We start from the raw sequence: 14,609 nt of genomic DNA, 5'->3' as shown, positions 1-14,609 counted from the left end.
ATACCAATCATTTATTGATATCTAACAAATTACTCCAAAGCATAGTAGCTTAAAACAGTATCTATTATGTCATAGTTTTCTGTGGGTCAGGAATGTGAGCTTAGCTCAGTGGGGTCCCCTGGCCCAGGGTCTGACACAGGGCTGCCATCGAGGACTATAGTCATCTCAAAGCTTGACTGGGGAAACATGCATTTCTTGTGTCTGCTGGCAGGGGCTGTTTCCCTCTGAGTTGTTGGGCTGAGAGCCTCAGTTCCTCAGTGGCTGTTGTCCAGAGGTTGTCCTCAGTTCCTTGCCATGGGGACTCACAACGTGGCAGTTTGCTTTGTCAAAGCAAGCCAGCAAGAAGTGCAAAAGAGCATGCATGCTGGCAAGCAGAAGTCACCGAATCTCACAAGTGACATCCCTGTTGGCACTATGCTGTTCAATAGGGGCCAGTCGCTGCTGCAGCCCCCTCAGGGGAAGGCATTACACAAGGGTGTGAATAGCAGGAGGCAGGGCTCATCAGGAACCTTCCTACTCACAGATAAGAGTCCAGGCGAAGCACTGTGGTTCACATGTGTAATCCCAACCCCAACACGTTGGGAGGCCAAGATGGGAGGATTGCTTGAGCCCAGGAGTTCAAGGCCAGTCTGGGCAACATCGTGAGATCCCCATCTCTACAAAAATATTTTTAAAAATTAGCTAGGCATTCACTAATTGGGAGGTCTCCTGAATTAGCTATGTGGGAGGCTGAGGTAGTAGGAGGATCGCTTGAGCCACGATCACACCACCACACTCCAGCCTGGGCAACAGAGTGAGACCCTGCCTCAAAAACAAAAGATTCCAGTTAGCCTTCTATTTGTCCACCACACGGCTGCTCTTTAACATCCGGTACTGACTCTAATGGGTCTCCATTCATTTACATGCTAATACATACACTCTCAAATAATAGAAACTCTAAGCAATTGTGATGGTGGAGGATGAAAGTAGGAAGTGGGCAAGTAGAGACAAGGCTGGAAGGGGGACATTTCACTGGATACCTTTTTCTACTTGGAGATATTTTAGCCATGTTTATGTATTGTCTTTTTTTTTTTTTTTTTTTTTTTTTTTTTTTGAGACGGAGTCTTGCTCTGTCGCCCAGGCTGGAGTGCTGTGGCCGGATCTCAGCTCACTGCAAGCTCCGCCTCCCGGGTTCCCGCCATTCTCCTGCCTCAGCCTCCTGAGTATCTGGGACTACAGGCGCCCGCCACCTTGCCCGGCTAGTTTTTTGTATTTTTTAGTAGAGACGGGGTTTCACCGTGTTAGCCAGGATGGTCTCAATCTCCTGACCTCGTGATCCACCCGTCTCGGCCTCCCAAAGTGCTGGGATTACAGGCTTGAGCCACCGCGCCCGGCCATATTGTCTTTTTTTAAAAAGAGGTCTATAAAACTGAGGGAAGGAAACCGCCTCCGTTCGCCCACACACTCGGTGCTAGGCTGTCCTTCCTTTGCAGGACTGTCACCCTGTGGAGGGTGGCTGGCCTTCCCTGGCCTCGCCGGCTCTCCCAGGACAGCGCAGGTATGCCCTCCTCCAGCTAGTGTTTCCTGAGCCCCTGGTCTGTAATAGCACATGTCTGCTCTAGAGCTCATTCCACCTTGTTAAAATCATGGGGTTACCCATCTCTGTCCCCTACTAACCAGGAGCCCTTTGAGAGCAAGTCCAAAGCCTTTGTGGAATTTGTATTCCAGTGATGGGCTCCGCTGATTGAGTGAAAGAGCAGCAGTTCCTAGCAGTTCCCGATTCTCTTTGGGATCCCCACTGTGGACAGGCAGTCACTGTGGGTGAGATCTGATTAGGAATACATACCAGGGCAGTGTCTAGGTGTCGGGGCCTCAGGTCCCCACCGTTCGGCCCTCCCTAATATGCCCTCAGAGGCCCCTCTAGGGAGCCTCACAGACTCTGCTTTCAGCTGCTAGCTCCAGATATATACAGCATTGTGGGAAGGAGGTGTGGCCCAGCTCACTGATTCCCAAAGTGTGGCCCCTGGGCCAGCAGCCTTAGCATCACCTGGGGACTTACGAGAAACACCAACTTGGGGCGAGGTCTGCTCCAGACCTACTGATACGGTTTGGCTGTGTCCCCACCCAAATCTCATCTTCAGTTGTAGCTCCCATAATTCCACGTGTTGTGGGAGGGACCTGGGGGGGAGATAACTGAATCACGGGGCGGTTTTCCCCCATGCTGTTCTCATGGCGGTGAATACGTCTCACAAGCTGATGGTTTTATAAGGGGTTTCCGTTTTGGCTTGGTTCTCCTTCTCTCTTTGCCTGCTGCCATGTAAGACATGATTTCATCTACTGCCATGATTGTGAGGCCTCCCCAGCCACGTGGAACTATAAGTCCATTAAACCTCTTTTTCTTTATAAATTACCCAGTCTAGGGTATATCTTTATCAGCAGCGTGAAAACGGACTAATTTACACCTGCTAAATCAGAAACCCTTGGGGATGGGACCAGCAATGGAGCTTTTAACTAGTGTTCTAATGCAGGCTCAAGCTTGAGAGTCACTGGCCTAACTTTCATGCCTGAAGCTCCTAAGGAGCTTTCTACTTCCCCACAGCTAAGTAAGAGCAATTCATGCTCTAAGAACACATATTCCTTTGTAAACATTTTCCCACAGCACTCTCAAAGCCTTTACTTCCCCGAGGACTGATCAGATGAGGAACTTAGTACACTCCGCCTATGAAATGATTTGAAAAGAAAAATGTGGACTATTTTTCAGAGCTTTCATTGGGAAGTCCTCATTTATAGATTACCTCTTGTTAAAATGTGGAGAGCAGTATTTTGGTATTTTCTGTGTCTGACTGGTGAAGGCTGTGTACTCCCCAGCAATGCTTTCTCTACTTTGATACCAGGTGACTTTATTTTTTTCCCAAGCTATGCCACTTATTATTTCAGTTACCTTGAAGAGTATTTTGTGATTTCATGCTTTTCTACATGTGTCTTCATGGTGGGGTTTGGGAACAAGCTGTTCCTTGAAAGAACTGAAGGATTATGTAGGATTTTTGAGAGGACACAGACTTCTGGTGATATGTGGAACAGAGCCTAGAGAACGTGGTGAAAGGTCTTCTGAGACACTGCAGGTTACTTTATTGTTCTGTTCGCCATCTTCTTATACGTCATCTGAATTTATTTATTCGTTCTAACAGGATTTTATTTGGTAGCATCCCTACAATTTTCTATATACAGGATCGTGTCATCTGCAGAGACAGTTCTACCTCCTCTTCCATTTGGACGCCTTTTATTTTTTTCTCTTGCCTAATTGCTCTGGCTAGGACATCCAGTCCTGTGTTGAATAGAAATGATAAGAGTGGGTGTCCTTTTCTTGTTCCTGATCTTAGAGGAAAAGTTTTCCATCTTTGACCATTGAGTCTGATGTTAACTGTGGGCTTGTCAAATATGATATGGCCTTACTGTGTTAAGGTGTATTCCATCCATACCTACTTTGTTAAGTGTTTTAATTTTAAAAAATGTTGAATTTTGTCAAATGCGTTTTCTGCATCTATGGAAATGATCAACTTATATGTCATCTGATTTTGTTAACATAAAGATCCTCTTAGGTTGTTTTTTTTTCGTTTTAAAAAGTTTCATTTTTAATTGACAGATAGTAACTGTAGATATTTGTGGAGTAAGTGTGATGTTTAGATACATATATACATTATAGAACCATCAAATCAGGATAATTAACATATCCATCACTTCAAATATTTATTGTTTCTTTGTAGTGAGAACATTTAAAATCCATTATTTTAGCCATTTAGAAATACATAATATGTTACTATTAACTATAGTCACTACACTGTGTAATAGATCATCAGAACCTTATTCTATCATTCAGTTCTCTTTTTAACTACCAAAAAGCTATCAGGTGTGAGTGTGGGGGTCATATTTCACTATAATAGGGAAGAGTCTAAAGAATACTAGAGCTGACTGGTTAGTACAGACACTTCCCATGTCTCAAGCCCAGGTAGGGAGCTGGCACCATCCCCCGGTTCAGTAGTCGGCATTCCCTGTGCAGGAGAACCTGGGCACAGTCTGGCTGTTGCCTTTGTTCTTGTTTCAGGGATGGGATGCCTCTTCAGTGTTACATGTTTATAGGACTAGAGCCTGAGAGGGAGGTTTTATGCCACATACCATATTACATGGGGAATATCTTCATAAAGTGTTCAGACATTCTGTTTATACAGCACTCCACTGTCTGGAAGCACTGCCACATCCCACATCCATTTTCTGTTGAATTTTAGAACACCCCTTTGGCACATGTAACTTGAACTATAAGGAAATGGAGAACTTCACCTAGGACTCCACAATCCTGTTGGATCTTGGTGCCATTTACTCAAATGCCAACCTATTTGTTTTACTTTCAACTGAGTAGTATCAGATCATCTCATTCTCCAGCAGTCTTCCTGGACATTCTACCCATTGGTAAAGGCACAGAACCAAGGAATTCAGACCAGTAAGAGGATATAGCGGTTGTTTTATCCAACTCTCACTTTAGAGATGTGGAAACAATGTCTAGGGGAAGTGAATGATTTGCCGAAGTTCACGGAGCTAGTTAAGGACAGAATTAGACTATAATACTGGATAGCCTCCAAGCTGCCATTTCAAAACTTATTTCACCACCCCAGACTCTGTGACACTGACTGTTTCTTCTTATGACTGTTGATTTCCATTTTCCTTTTATTTCTGTTTATTTTCTATTAATATAGTTATGCGTACTGTTGGGAAAGACAGTTGGCTGATTGAGATTTTGAAGACACACATCATCCAGCATCTCAGCAGGATTTGGCAGGTTTCCCAAATGAGATTGGCTTTTGAGAGGGTCTTCTAGGGTAGGAGATGAGATGCCATCCCCCAGGGAAGATGGGCCTGCAGAGAAGGTGGCAAGTGGATTCAGCACATCAGTGGAGAAAAGGACCATCAGAAGTTGCTGTCGCTAACTAAAAATAAGGTCCTAAACATAAGCGAGACAGTGCACCTTCACCCCAGGTTCAACGTGGCAGAGTTACAGGATCATGGATGATTTCACTTACAATCAGAACAGGTCCTGGGAAGGAGGCAGTCCACGAAGGAGATATGCATGAGCAAATACCACCTTGCTATGGACCAAAATTGCTTCAAAAGATGTAGAGATCCCTGGGTTTTAAAACATCAGAGTTGGAAACACTTAGGTCAAGTAGAGCAGCCCTTCATCTTGTTCCTGATTTCTCCATTTGCCTCCTGACTAAGGGACTTCATCTGTGCCTTGGATGCACGAAATTGCCAAGGCCTAGAGTGAGCACGCTAGCCTTCCCTGTTCCCAGTTAGCTGGGATGGCATGAGCTAAGTTCTTACCAACAAATGCCGAGAAGAAGGTGGTTACTTGTTAATGAAAATCACCACAGGCAGATGGTAGCACTGACCCTGACAAAGCAGTAGACTTCAGAAAGAATGAAATGAGTTGTATAACTTTCCCTCCCGTGTTCCAGGCAGTGGAGATGATGGCTTGGGGAATACCTGCAGAGAGGTGCACTTGCATAATGAATAGGCTCTCGGGCAATGCTAATTGTTAGATATTTGCATATATGAATATGTTTAATGGAGATTCATAAACATTTGTCTTTGGCTTTAAATCTCACATGGGTGGAGATAGTAGCAGCACCAGCTATAGAAACAAATCTGAAAATCAAACAGCCCAATTAAAACTCAGATTTTTTTAAAAACCGTTAAAACAAAGCAAAATGAAATGAACTTTAAAGGACTAAAGGATTCCGATCTGTTAAGGGCCCCAAATGACAACTAATTCAGGGAAAATCCTATTAATTAAAAACCACTGCTCTGTGAAATGGCTGCCATTACACTTGTAGGTAGTTAATGTGCCCGTTTGCAATACCTGTGGAAGATACAGATGAGCTTTGGCAGCCGTTGGCCATCTGTTAAGTGTAGGCTGCTATTTCTGCTTCCCAAGAAATTTTAGGCCTCAAAAATGCAGGCGCCAGCTACAACATAAGTGTATCACTTGCTCAATTAAGAAAATAATACACACAGGGAAGTTATGGTAATCAAATGTTAACATTGCAAAGGTGGTATTGAATTACTCCCTTTTCTGAAAAGTACTGAGTTTACCTTCAAATGACACAGTTGGGTTCTGCAAAAGTTGTATATGCCAGAGCTTCACAATTTGAAGGCATTTAAAAATAGATAAAATGACATGCTGATTTGAATGTCATGTGTGAGGGGAACCACCTCTGGGAGATGGTACGTACACCTTCTGTAGATAGGTGCCTGCCACACAGTGGACACAGAAGTAATTGAAAGAATCAACAGTTGGAGGTTTGGCCAGGCATGGTAGCCAGTGTCTGTAGTCCCAGATACGCGGGAGGCTGAGGTGGGAGGATTGCTGAGCCTACGAGTTTGAGGCTGCAGTGAGCTATGATTGCGCCACTGCACTCCAGCCTAGATGACAGAGCAAGACCCTGTGTCTGAAGCAAAGCAAAACAACAGTTGGGAGTTTGGATGCTGGTTCCACTGGTGGTGATGAGGCATGTTTCCTTCATCTTTCCCTTTCAGAAAGTAAAAGGTCCTCCAAGGTAGTGCTCGGCAAACTGCAAATGGACCTGTTTATCTTTGGCTCCCTCTTTAGAGTTCTGAATGCAAGTTCCGTTGCATCCTTTCCTCTATGGAGCTCCTGCACGGCCCTCTCTCCCTGCATGAAAGTGTGAGCCGGTGTAGCTGGGGGCTCAGAACCCTTCGACTCCTTGTCTGGGAGGGTGTTAGGACATGCCCAACGATCACTGTAAGGACAGGTTCCCAAGTGAAAATGGGTGGACTCTCAATCACTTAATTGCACATTAAAAAAAATCTTGTTTGTGTCCTTAAAGCATCACAGTTCTCACGTACCTGGTTCAGACTCTACTGTAAAATCACTATGAGGTGCTAACGTGGAGTGTCCCTGATAGTAGTTTGATAACTCTTCAGTGTTAAGGCCATGATGTTCAGATCTGTCCACACCTCAGGTTGCACCTCTGCTCTCAATTCAAAAAGTTCAATTTTTTTTTTTCGAGACAGGGTCTCATGCCCCGGCTGGAGTGCAGTGGTACAATCTGGGCTCACTGTAGCCTCGACCGCTAAGACTCAGGTGATCCTCCTACCTCAGCCTCCCTAGTAGCTGGATTTACAGGTCCATACCACCGTGCCTATCTAATTTTTATATTTTTTTATAGAGATGGGATTTTGCCATATTGCCCAGGCTGGTCTCGAACTCTTGGGCTCGATGATCCACCAGCCTCGGCCTCCCAAAATGCTGGGATTACAGGAGCAAGCCACCGCGCCCAGCCAAAAAGTTCAATTTTAGTACCTATTTTATTTCAGCTTCCCCATTGTCATCTGGCAACGCCTTCTTGACTCCTCGTGGAGGGACTCCTGGCCTCGTGGCCACCTGCTGGCTCCCAGGGCGGACCTCCCCAGGCACTGGGGCTGATGGGCATGCTTTCTGTCGTGTCGACATAAAGCCACTCAGACCAGCTGACAGCAGTTACAGGCCAAAATATATTCCCTCCACCATCTCTCCACCCTTTCTTTTCAAAACGGCCTGAAAGTAGAGCCAATGGCTCTGTTTTAAGGCATCATTACAAAGACATCTCAGAGTCTCTCAACTTGTTTATCCACATACGTTTCTTAAATGCTCTGAGGCCCACTTCCCTCCTAGGGAAAAGGGAATATTGGTAAAAATGAGCATTGATTGGAGGCTCCCTGGTGTAAGGTCCCACGCTTAGCACTATCCAAGGATTGTGGAGTAAGTTCTCTGGGAAGCCCTCTGAGGCAGTTCCCCGAGCTCTGGGCTAGATGAAAGGCAGAGCTAGCATTCGTCCTGGGCAGTGTGACCCTGGAGTCCCTGCTGTGACCAGCACGGTCGCAGCTCCCTATAGCGCCCACCTCCCACCTTGGAGGAGTTGCTGTAGGGAAACCCCGTCTCTACTAAAAATATAAAAAAAAAAAAAAAATTAGCCGGGCGTGGTGGCAGGTGCCTATAGTCCCAGCTACTCGGGAGGCTGAGGCAGGAGAATGGTGTGAACCTGGGAGGCGGAGCTTGCAGTGAGCCGAGATGGCGCCACCGCACTCCAGCCTGGGTGACAGACCCAGACTCTGTCTCAAAACAAAAAGAAAAAATAAGAAAGCAGAGGGTTCCTGCTCTCAGTCTGCAGGGAGCCCGGGTCTCCTCGGGGTGTGCCTCTGTGCCTGTCGGGGCTGGGATGCGGCGGGGCCATAGTCATCTTTCCCAGGTCTGTGATTTCGTGCTTTGGAAATAGCACCACCCAGGGTTGCTCTGGGAATGTTATATCAGCTGTGTGATTTTGTGTTTCCATGGCCAGTTTCTCGTACTTCGAGGTATTCTGAAGTTTAATTAGATTTGAATTTCTCTTGAAGTCTCTCTTGAAGGCAGAGTATTTTTACCTGTGATTTGTTGTTTTCAGAACCCAGCCAGAAACACAGTCAATTCATTTTTTTAATATAAGAGAGGTAAAGTCAGCAACAGAGTGATGATGATCCACAAAGCAAGGTTGATCTCTGACTGCTTTTCTTCTGGAAATGGTGATGAGATAGATGAGTCTCTTTACAGAAGCACAAATGCTTAGCCCCAGAGGCGCACCTCACACGAGATCGTGGTGCAGGGGACTCTGAGATTCACACAGACACGTGTCTATGTGTGGATACGTTTAGCATATGTTTGAAATAAACAAAAGTAAGCTGCATTCCCTACCTTGAAAGAGAGCCTCCCAAAGCCTTTTGACTGTTGTGACTTTCAGCCATGCCAGCCTCATGTGGTGACTGAGTTGCACGGCTAGTTTGCAGCCAGCCTAAGCACCCTCACTTTGGGGCATGTTGGGCCTTCCTGTTTGGGGGAATGATGGCCTTCCAATCCGTGCACACTATTGTCCACTTAAACATTAAATTTCCCAGCCACACAGCTTCCATCTGACAGCAAGGGGGTTATTAACCATGATTATGTGAGTCCTCCCCACTCTTTCCACCCCCACCAGCTGGACCACCCACCTTTAAAAGACCCAGCGCTTGCTGGACAGTCCTAGAGATTAAACAACACTGCGGTGGTGGTTTACCCAAAAGAGGGCATGGCAGTGGACACAAGGACCTGTCCCTTCTCTAGTCTTTTTCATTAGGAAGAAATCTGTGCCTTTGGGTAGGAGAATGGTCTTGGGTAGGCGCCTCAGCCCAGCCAGCAAACTGGTATTGTGCTCTGTGCTGCCCTGTGCTCGTCACTGGGGACTCAAGGACAAAGGAAACACGGCCGGCTTCCCCAGGCTGCTCCCAAACAATGCTCTAATAAATCACCAAGAGTTCTCTTCTCTTTGAAGCCAAGCCTATGTGTCTGGGAGGTGAAGGAAATGAATGGCATGCCAGACGTGCAGAGGAATTGGGGGGTGCCGCTCTACAGCCTCTGCTGACGTGTGCATTTGTTCACTTGTGGTTTAAATAATACAAGAACGACACCTCTCAGCATGGGGAGATGAGCAGGAGCCTGTGAGGAAGCAGATTTGGTGCCCTGATGGCAATGCCCTAAATCATACCCCAAAAACTACTTAGAAGTTTCTCCGTTGTGTTCTCTAGAACAAATAGAAGGGTTTTTGTACTTGACGAAACTGGGGAGCATATTTATTTTGTAGACTCACGACGGAATCTAAAGCGACGGAATCTAAAGCAGGATTCGACCTTAGGATTGCCCTCTATAACCCGTCACTTCACAAATAGGGAAACGGGGGCAGGGTGCATGAAGCGACTCGCCCCAAATGCATAGACAGGTGCGGCAGAGCCTGGGCCATGCCTTACCCTGCCAGTTCTTTACCCCCTAGTTTGCCCCAAAAGTGACTGAAATGACTTCCACGAATGTTCAGAGGCATGTATCAGTGATGGGCCTACAACTGGCTTTTAAAGGACACCGGGTACATTTTAGGGGACAGCCTTTGGAAGCTGGCTTCAATGAGGCCTTTGAGCACAAGGGCTCAGCGGCCTTCGCACTGATGTGTGGAGCCCCAGGGTCCCTCAGAAGCAGGCTCTCCCCTGCTCCCTCAGAGCGTCTCTGCGTGGAGAGCACGCTTTTATACAGCACTCTTCTGAGTAAGATTTCTTTTGAAGTGAATTAATCTGAAAACTACTATTCTATAAAGAAACAATTTAGCCATGCTGAAAAGAATACAGTGTTATCATCACAAATAACAGAGTCTGAAGTTGTGTTTCTTTTTTTCACTTTTAACCTCATGCTTCCCCGCTGTCTCCTCAGGATGAATGGGGGGATCTGGGTGGGCTGGGGAATCACCTTCACAGGCTTTTCTGAACACGCCCTCCTGCTTGGTTTCCCCACTAGATAGGATCTGGGGGACAACATCTTTTCCAGCTCTTTGACTGATGGATGGCCTGAGAAGCTTCGCTCACAACTCAAGTTTATGGCTTTATGGCTCTTGTTCTCTTCTCTCTTTACCATGAAAGCCCCTGGGGCAGGCATGGAGACACAGCCCATTACTGGGAGCTTGGAAAACACTAAACAAGTAATTGTGGAATGCCAACTGCCCAGGGGAAAAGCCCCTATGTATTTGGGAGAAAGAAAAAAAGCATCTTCTTTTTTATTGCTATTTTCAGGAATGTGTGATATTTTGATACAGGTATTCAATGTGTAATGATCAAATCAGGGTAACTAGGATATTCGTCACCTCAAATATTTATCTTTTCTTCCTGTTGGGAACATTCCAATTCTTCTCTTCTAGCTACTTTGAAATATACAATACGTTATTGTTAAGTATTATTTCCCTGCTAACACAGCATCTTCTGAAAGCTGCCCGTCTTAGGTGATGACTGTTGTGAGGGTTAATTTTTGTGATGGGACTGTCTGCTATTTCCTAAGTGCACCAGAGGAGAAGTGCATAAAAAGGAAAGAAAAAAATAGGAAATCAAATAGACTTATTTCCGAAATGTTGCTCTATTAGCAACATTAAGGTGATATTTTGATGCTGAATTATTCTGAATCCACTAACTATCTGTACCTCTTTGTCCTTCTTTCAGAATGCTGGAAGATGACCTTAAGCTAAGCAGTGATGAAGAGGAGAATGAACAGGTAAGATTCTCTTTTATGTCAGCATCCTTTGGAGGTGACACTGAGAACAGTGACCTGGTGGACTGTGCTGGGTTTTAACGGAGCTGAATGGTGGCACTCAGGATGCTGGTCTTTCGTCTGCTAAGTGTGAGCTTCTATGCAGTTGGGTCAGTATGTTAAAATAGCTTGCCCATAATTTCCCTTAAGCCTTGAATTCTGTAGTTTTTATGATGTTGAGACCACCAATGGGTATTATAAGGAAGCTAAGATCAGGCTTCCCTCAGAAATAGAGCCCTTTTTTTTCCTTTTTTTGTGTGTGTGTGTCTGTGTGTGTGTTTGTGTGTGTGTGTGTGTGTGTTTGTGTGTGTGTGTTTGTGTGTGTCTCTGTGTGTGTGTGTGTGTCTGTGTGTGTGTTTGTGTGTGTGTCTCTGTGTGTGTGTTTGTGTGTGTCTCTGTGTGTGTGTGTCTCTGTGTGTGTGTGTCTCTGTGTGTGTGTGTTTGTGTGTGTTTGTGTGTGTCTGTGTGTGTGTGTCTGTGTGTGTGTTTGTGTGTGTGTGTCTCTGTGTGTGTGTCTGTGTGTGTGTGTGTGTGTGTTTGTGTGTGTCTGTGTGTGTGTGTCTCTGTGTGTGTGTTTGTGTGTGTGTGTCTCTGTGTGTGTGTGTCTCTGTGTGTGTGTTTGTGTGTGTGTGTGTGTCTCTGTGTGTGTGTGTGTCTCTGTGTGTGTGTGTGTCTCTGTGTGTGTGTTTGTGTGTGTGTGTCTCTGTGTGTGTCTCTGTGTGTGTGTGTGTGTTTGTGTGTGTGTGTTTGTGTGTGTGTGTCTCTGTGTGTCTCTGTGTGTGTGTGTGTTTGTGTGTGTCTCTGTGTGTGTGTGTCTCTGTGTGTGTCTCTGTGTGTGTGTGTTTGTATGTGTGTGTTTGTGTGTGTGTGTTTGTGTGTGTGTTTGTGTGTGTGTGTTTGTGTGTGTCTCTGTGTGTGTGTGTCTCTGTGTGTGTCTCTGTGTGTGTGTGTGTTTGTATGTGTGTGTTTGTATGTGTGTGTTTGTGTGTGTGTCTCTGTGTGTGTCTCTGTGTGTGTGTGTGTTTGTGTGTGTGTTTGTGTGTGTTTGTGTGTGTGTTTGTGTGTGTGTGTTTGTGTGTGTTTGTGTGTGTGTGTTTGTGTGTGTGTGTGTGTTTGTATGTGTGTGTTTGTGTGTGTGTGTGTGTGTTTGTGTGTGTGTGTGTGTGTGTTTGTGTGTGTGTGTATTTAGCTAACCAGCCTTCTGGAGATCAAACATATGACCTTAACTTCATCAGCACGCAACAGGCAATCTGTAACATTAAATATTGAGAAGTCTTATACAGATATTATTAACATTGAGAAGGAGCAAACATAGAGGTGAGCCAAAATGATGAATAAAAAATAATCATGCTCGGTATAGGCTGTTTGTCTTAAATGATAAATGTGCTTGAAATATTCTCCCCTGGTGTTGATTTATCAGCTCCAGACATCAGTTAGGGGGTTATAAATACTCTTCTGATCAGTCAGTTAAGGTGAAAAAATATCCACTTAACATTCATCACTTTCACTTCTGCATTTCAAGAAATGTTTGTATTTCAAAGCAAGTTTAAAAACACTAAAGGCAGATTTTTCTACACTTCTATTTTCTTTTTCTCATCCCCCATGTTGCATTTTGTCAAGTTTAGATACATGTGATGTGTAGAAAGAAAATTCAGAGAGGCTTTTTTTAATAAGTCATTTTTGTATGCAATACAAAATACTAATGCTATTCTATTGGTTTTGGAATAGTGAACTTAATAGAAAAGTATCATGAAATGCTATGCAGATGATTTGCTGTCTAGACATGCAAATACAAATAATGTGCAGAGAGAGCAAGCAGAGGTTAAATAAAAGTCAAAGGAGAGGTTGGGCACGGTGGCTCACGCCTATAATCCCAGCACTTTGGGAGGCCGAGGCCGGCAGATCACGAGGTCAGGACATCGAGACCATCCTGGCTGGCACGGTGAAACCGTCTCTACTAAAAATACAAAAAGTTAGCCTGGCGTGGTGGCAGGTGCCTGTAGTCCCAGCTACTGGGGAGGCTGAGGCAGGAGAATGGCCTGAACCCAGGAGGCAGAGCTTGCAGTGAGCCGAGATCGCACCACTGCACTCCAGCCTGGGCAACAGAGCGAGACTCTGTCTCAAAAAAAAAAAAAAAGTCAAAGGAGAATTTCAAGTAAGAGTATCTGAGAGCATAGCTATGAGGTCACAAAAAGAGGTTACTCATCTCATGGGAGAAACTGAGGCACCAAAAAGGTAGAAGAGCTTGAGGAGTCTGGAAACCAGATTGGCAGGTGGAGAATACCCAGTGGAAGAAGGTGAACTGGGCAAAGAAGGCCACTGAGGCTTTGAGTTTTTTAGAGATCTGTTGATTTGTTTCCAGGGCAGCCAGATATCTGCCACACAGCAGTCTCAGCCGAAATGGAGAATGGCTTCACTCCTAATTTTGGCTTCTTATCTACATGACGATAAGCAAATGATTTCACCTCTTTGTGTTTTTTCCCATTAAGTGGCCTGGATACATAGATTATGGATTAAATCATATCAAACATGTAAATTGTGTATGCTTTTTATTAGAAAAAGGGTTCACAGACTATTTCAATCTGCAAACCTTTTTAAATTTGGAAATAATTTCCCGAGCTATTTCCAGGAAGTATTTCCAATGAAAACTCAATTTTAATAAACATTACTAATGACATACTATACATGTTCTCCAAGGCAGCGAGAGCTTTTAGTTGACTCATTTTGCTTTTTAAGCTACTCCCTTCCATTCCGTATTCACTGATAATATTGTGTTATGAATGTACAGGTCAGATCCTTTATTCTTGCATTTAATTCCTATGTGAATATACCTTCCTATTTTTGCAATAAAAGGAACTGACAGAATGAATAATTTTTATACAGTAATCCCTTTTTCCTAATTAAGACTCCAGACAGTGGTTTCACATATGATACTTTAAGTTATTGCTTCAACAGTAATTGCATTAAGTTGTCCTGCTTTGGCCTGTAATTATACCCTGGTCTAATCACAAAATTGTAATTCCCCTACTTTTAAACAAGACAAATGATACGGTATTTTTTTCTCTTCAAGACCAAACTATGCTTTATCCCTGAAACAGCATAGCCTGTGCACAAACACACACACACACACACACACACACACACAATCGTTCCCTGGCATTCCGAGATAATTGAACATTTAACATAAATGATTTTTCTGGATGTAAAATCAGAGTTTGTACCTTAAACCCAAAATATTTTTAAAATCCCTTGCCTCAATAAACATAGTACAGTGTGTGAAAATCCTGAACCTTTTCTGACATTATATCTGGCTGTCTTTGTGAATATTGGTCCAACCAGCCTATGTGCCACTGTAATAAAGAGGTGTCTATGAGAGCTTCAAGTTGATATACCTGCCTGCCCTTCCTCAGATCGCCTCAGACTTCGTGCTTTTGAACACTCCTACCTGAAG

The 14,609-nt window shown here is 44.5% G+C and overlaps 1 protein-coding gene across 4 annotated transcripts in view; it reads left to right on the top strand.

The window, feature by feature from the left end:
- Positions 1-14,609, top strand: part of AFF3 (ALF transcription elongation factor 3) — a 580,285-nt gene that overhangs the window by 435,743 nt on the left and 129,933 nt on the right. For all 4 annotated transcript variants that reach the window (XM_077958872.1, XM_077958871.1, XM_077958869.1 and 1 more), the window contains one exon: positions 11,071-11,122. In XM_077958872.1, coding sequence (XP_077814998.1) covers positions 11,071-11,122 — 52 coding nt within the window. The remainder of the gene's footprint in view (positions 1-11,070; positions 11,123-14,609) is intronic.

The sequence above is a fragment of the Macaca mulatta genome, chromosome 13 (assembly GCF_049350105.2).
Source record: "Macaca mulatta isolate MMU2019108-1 chromosome 13, T2T-MMU8v2.0, whole genome shotgun sequence".
Lineage (NCBI taxonomy): Eukaryota > Metazoa > Chordata > Mammalia > Primates > Cercopithecidae > Macaca > Macaca mulatta.
This window is presented reverse-complemented; position numbering and strand designations above follow the sequence as displayed.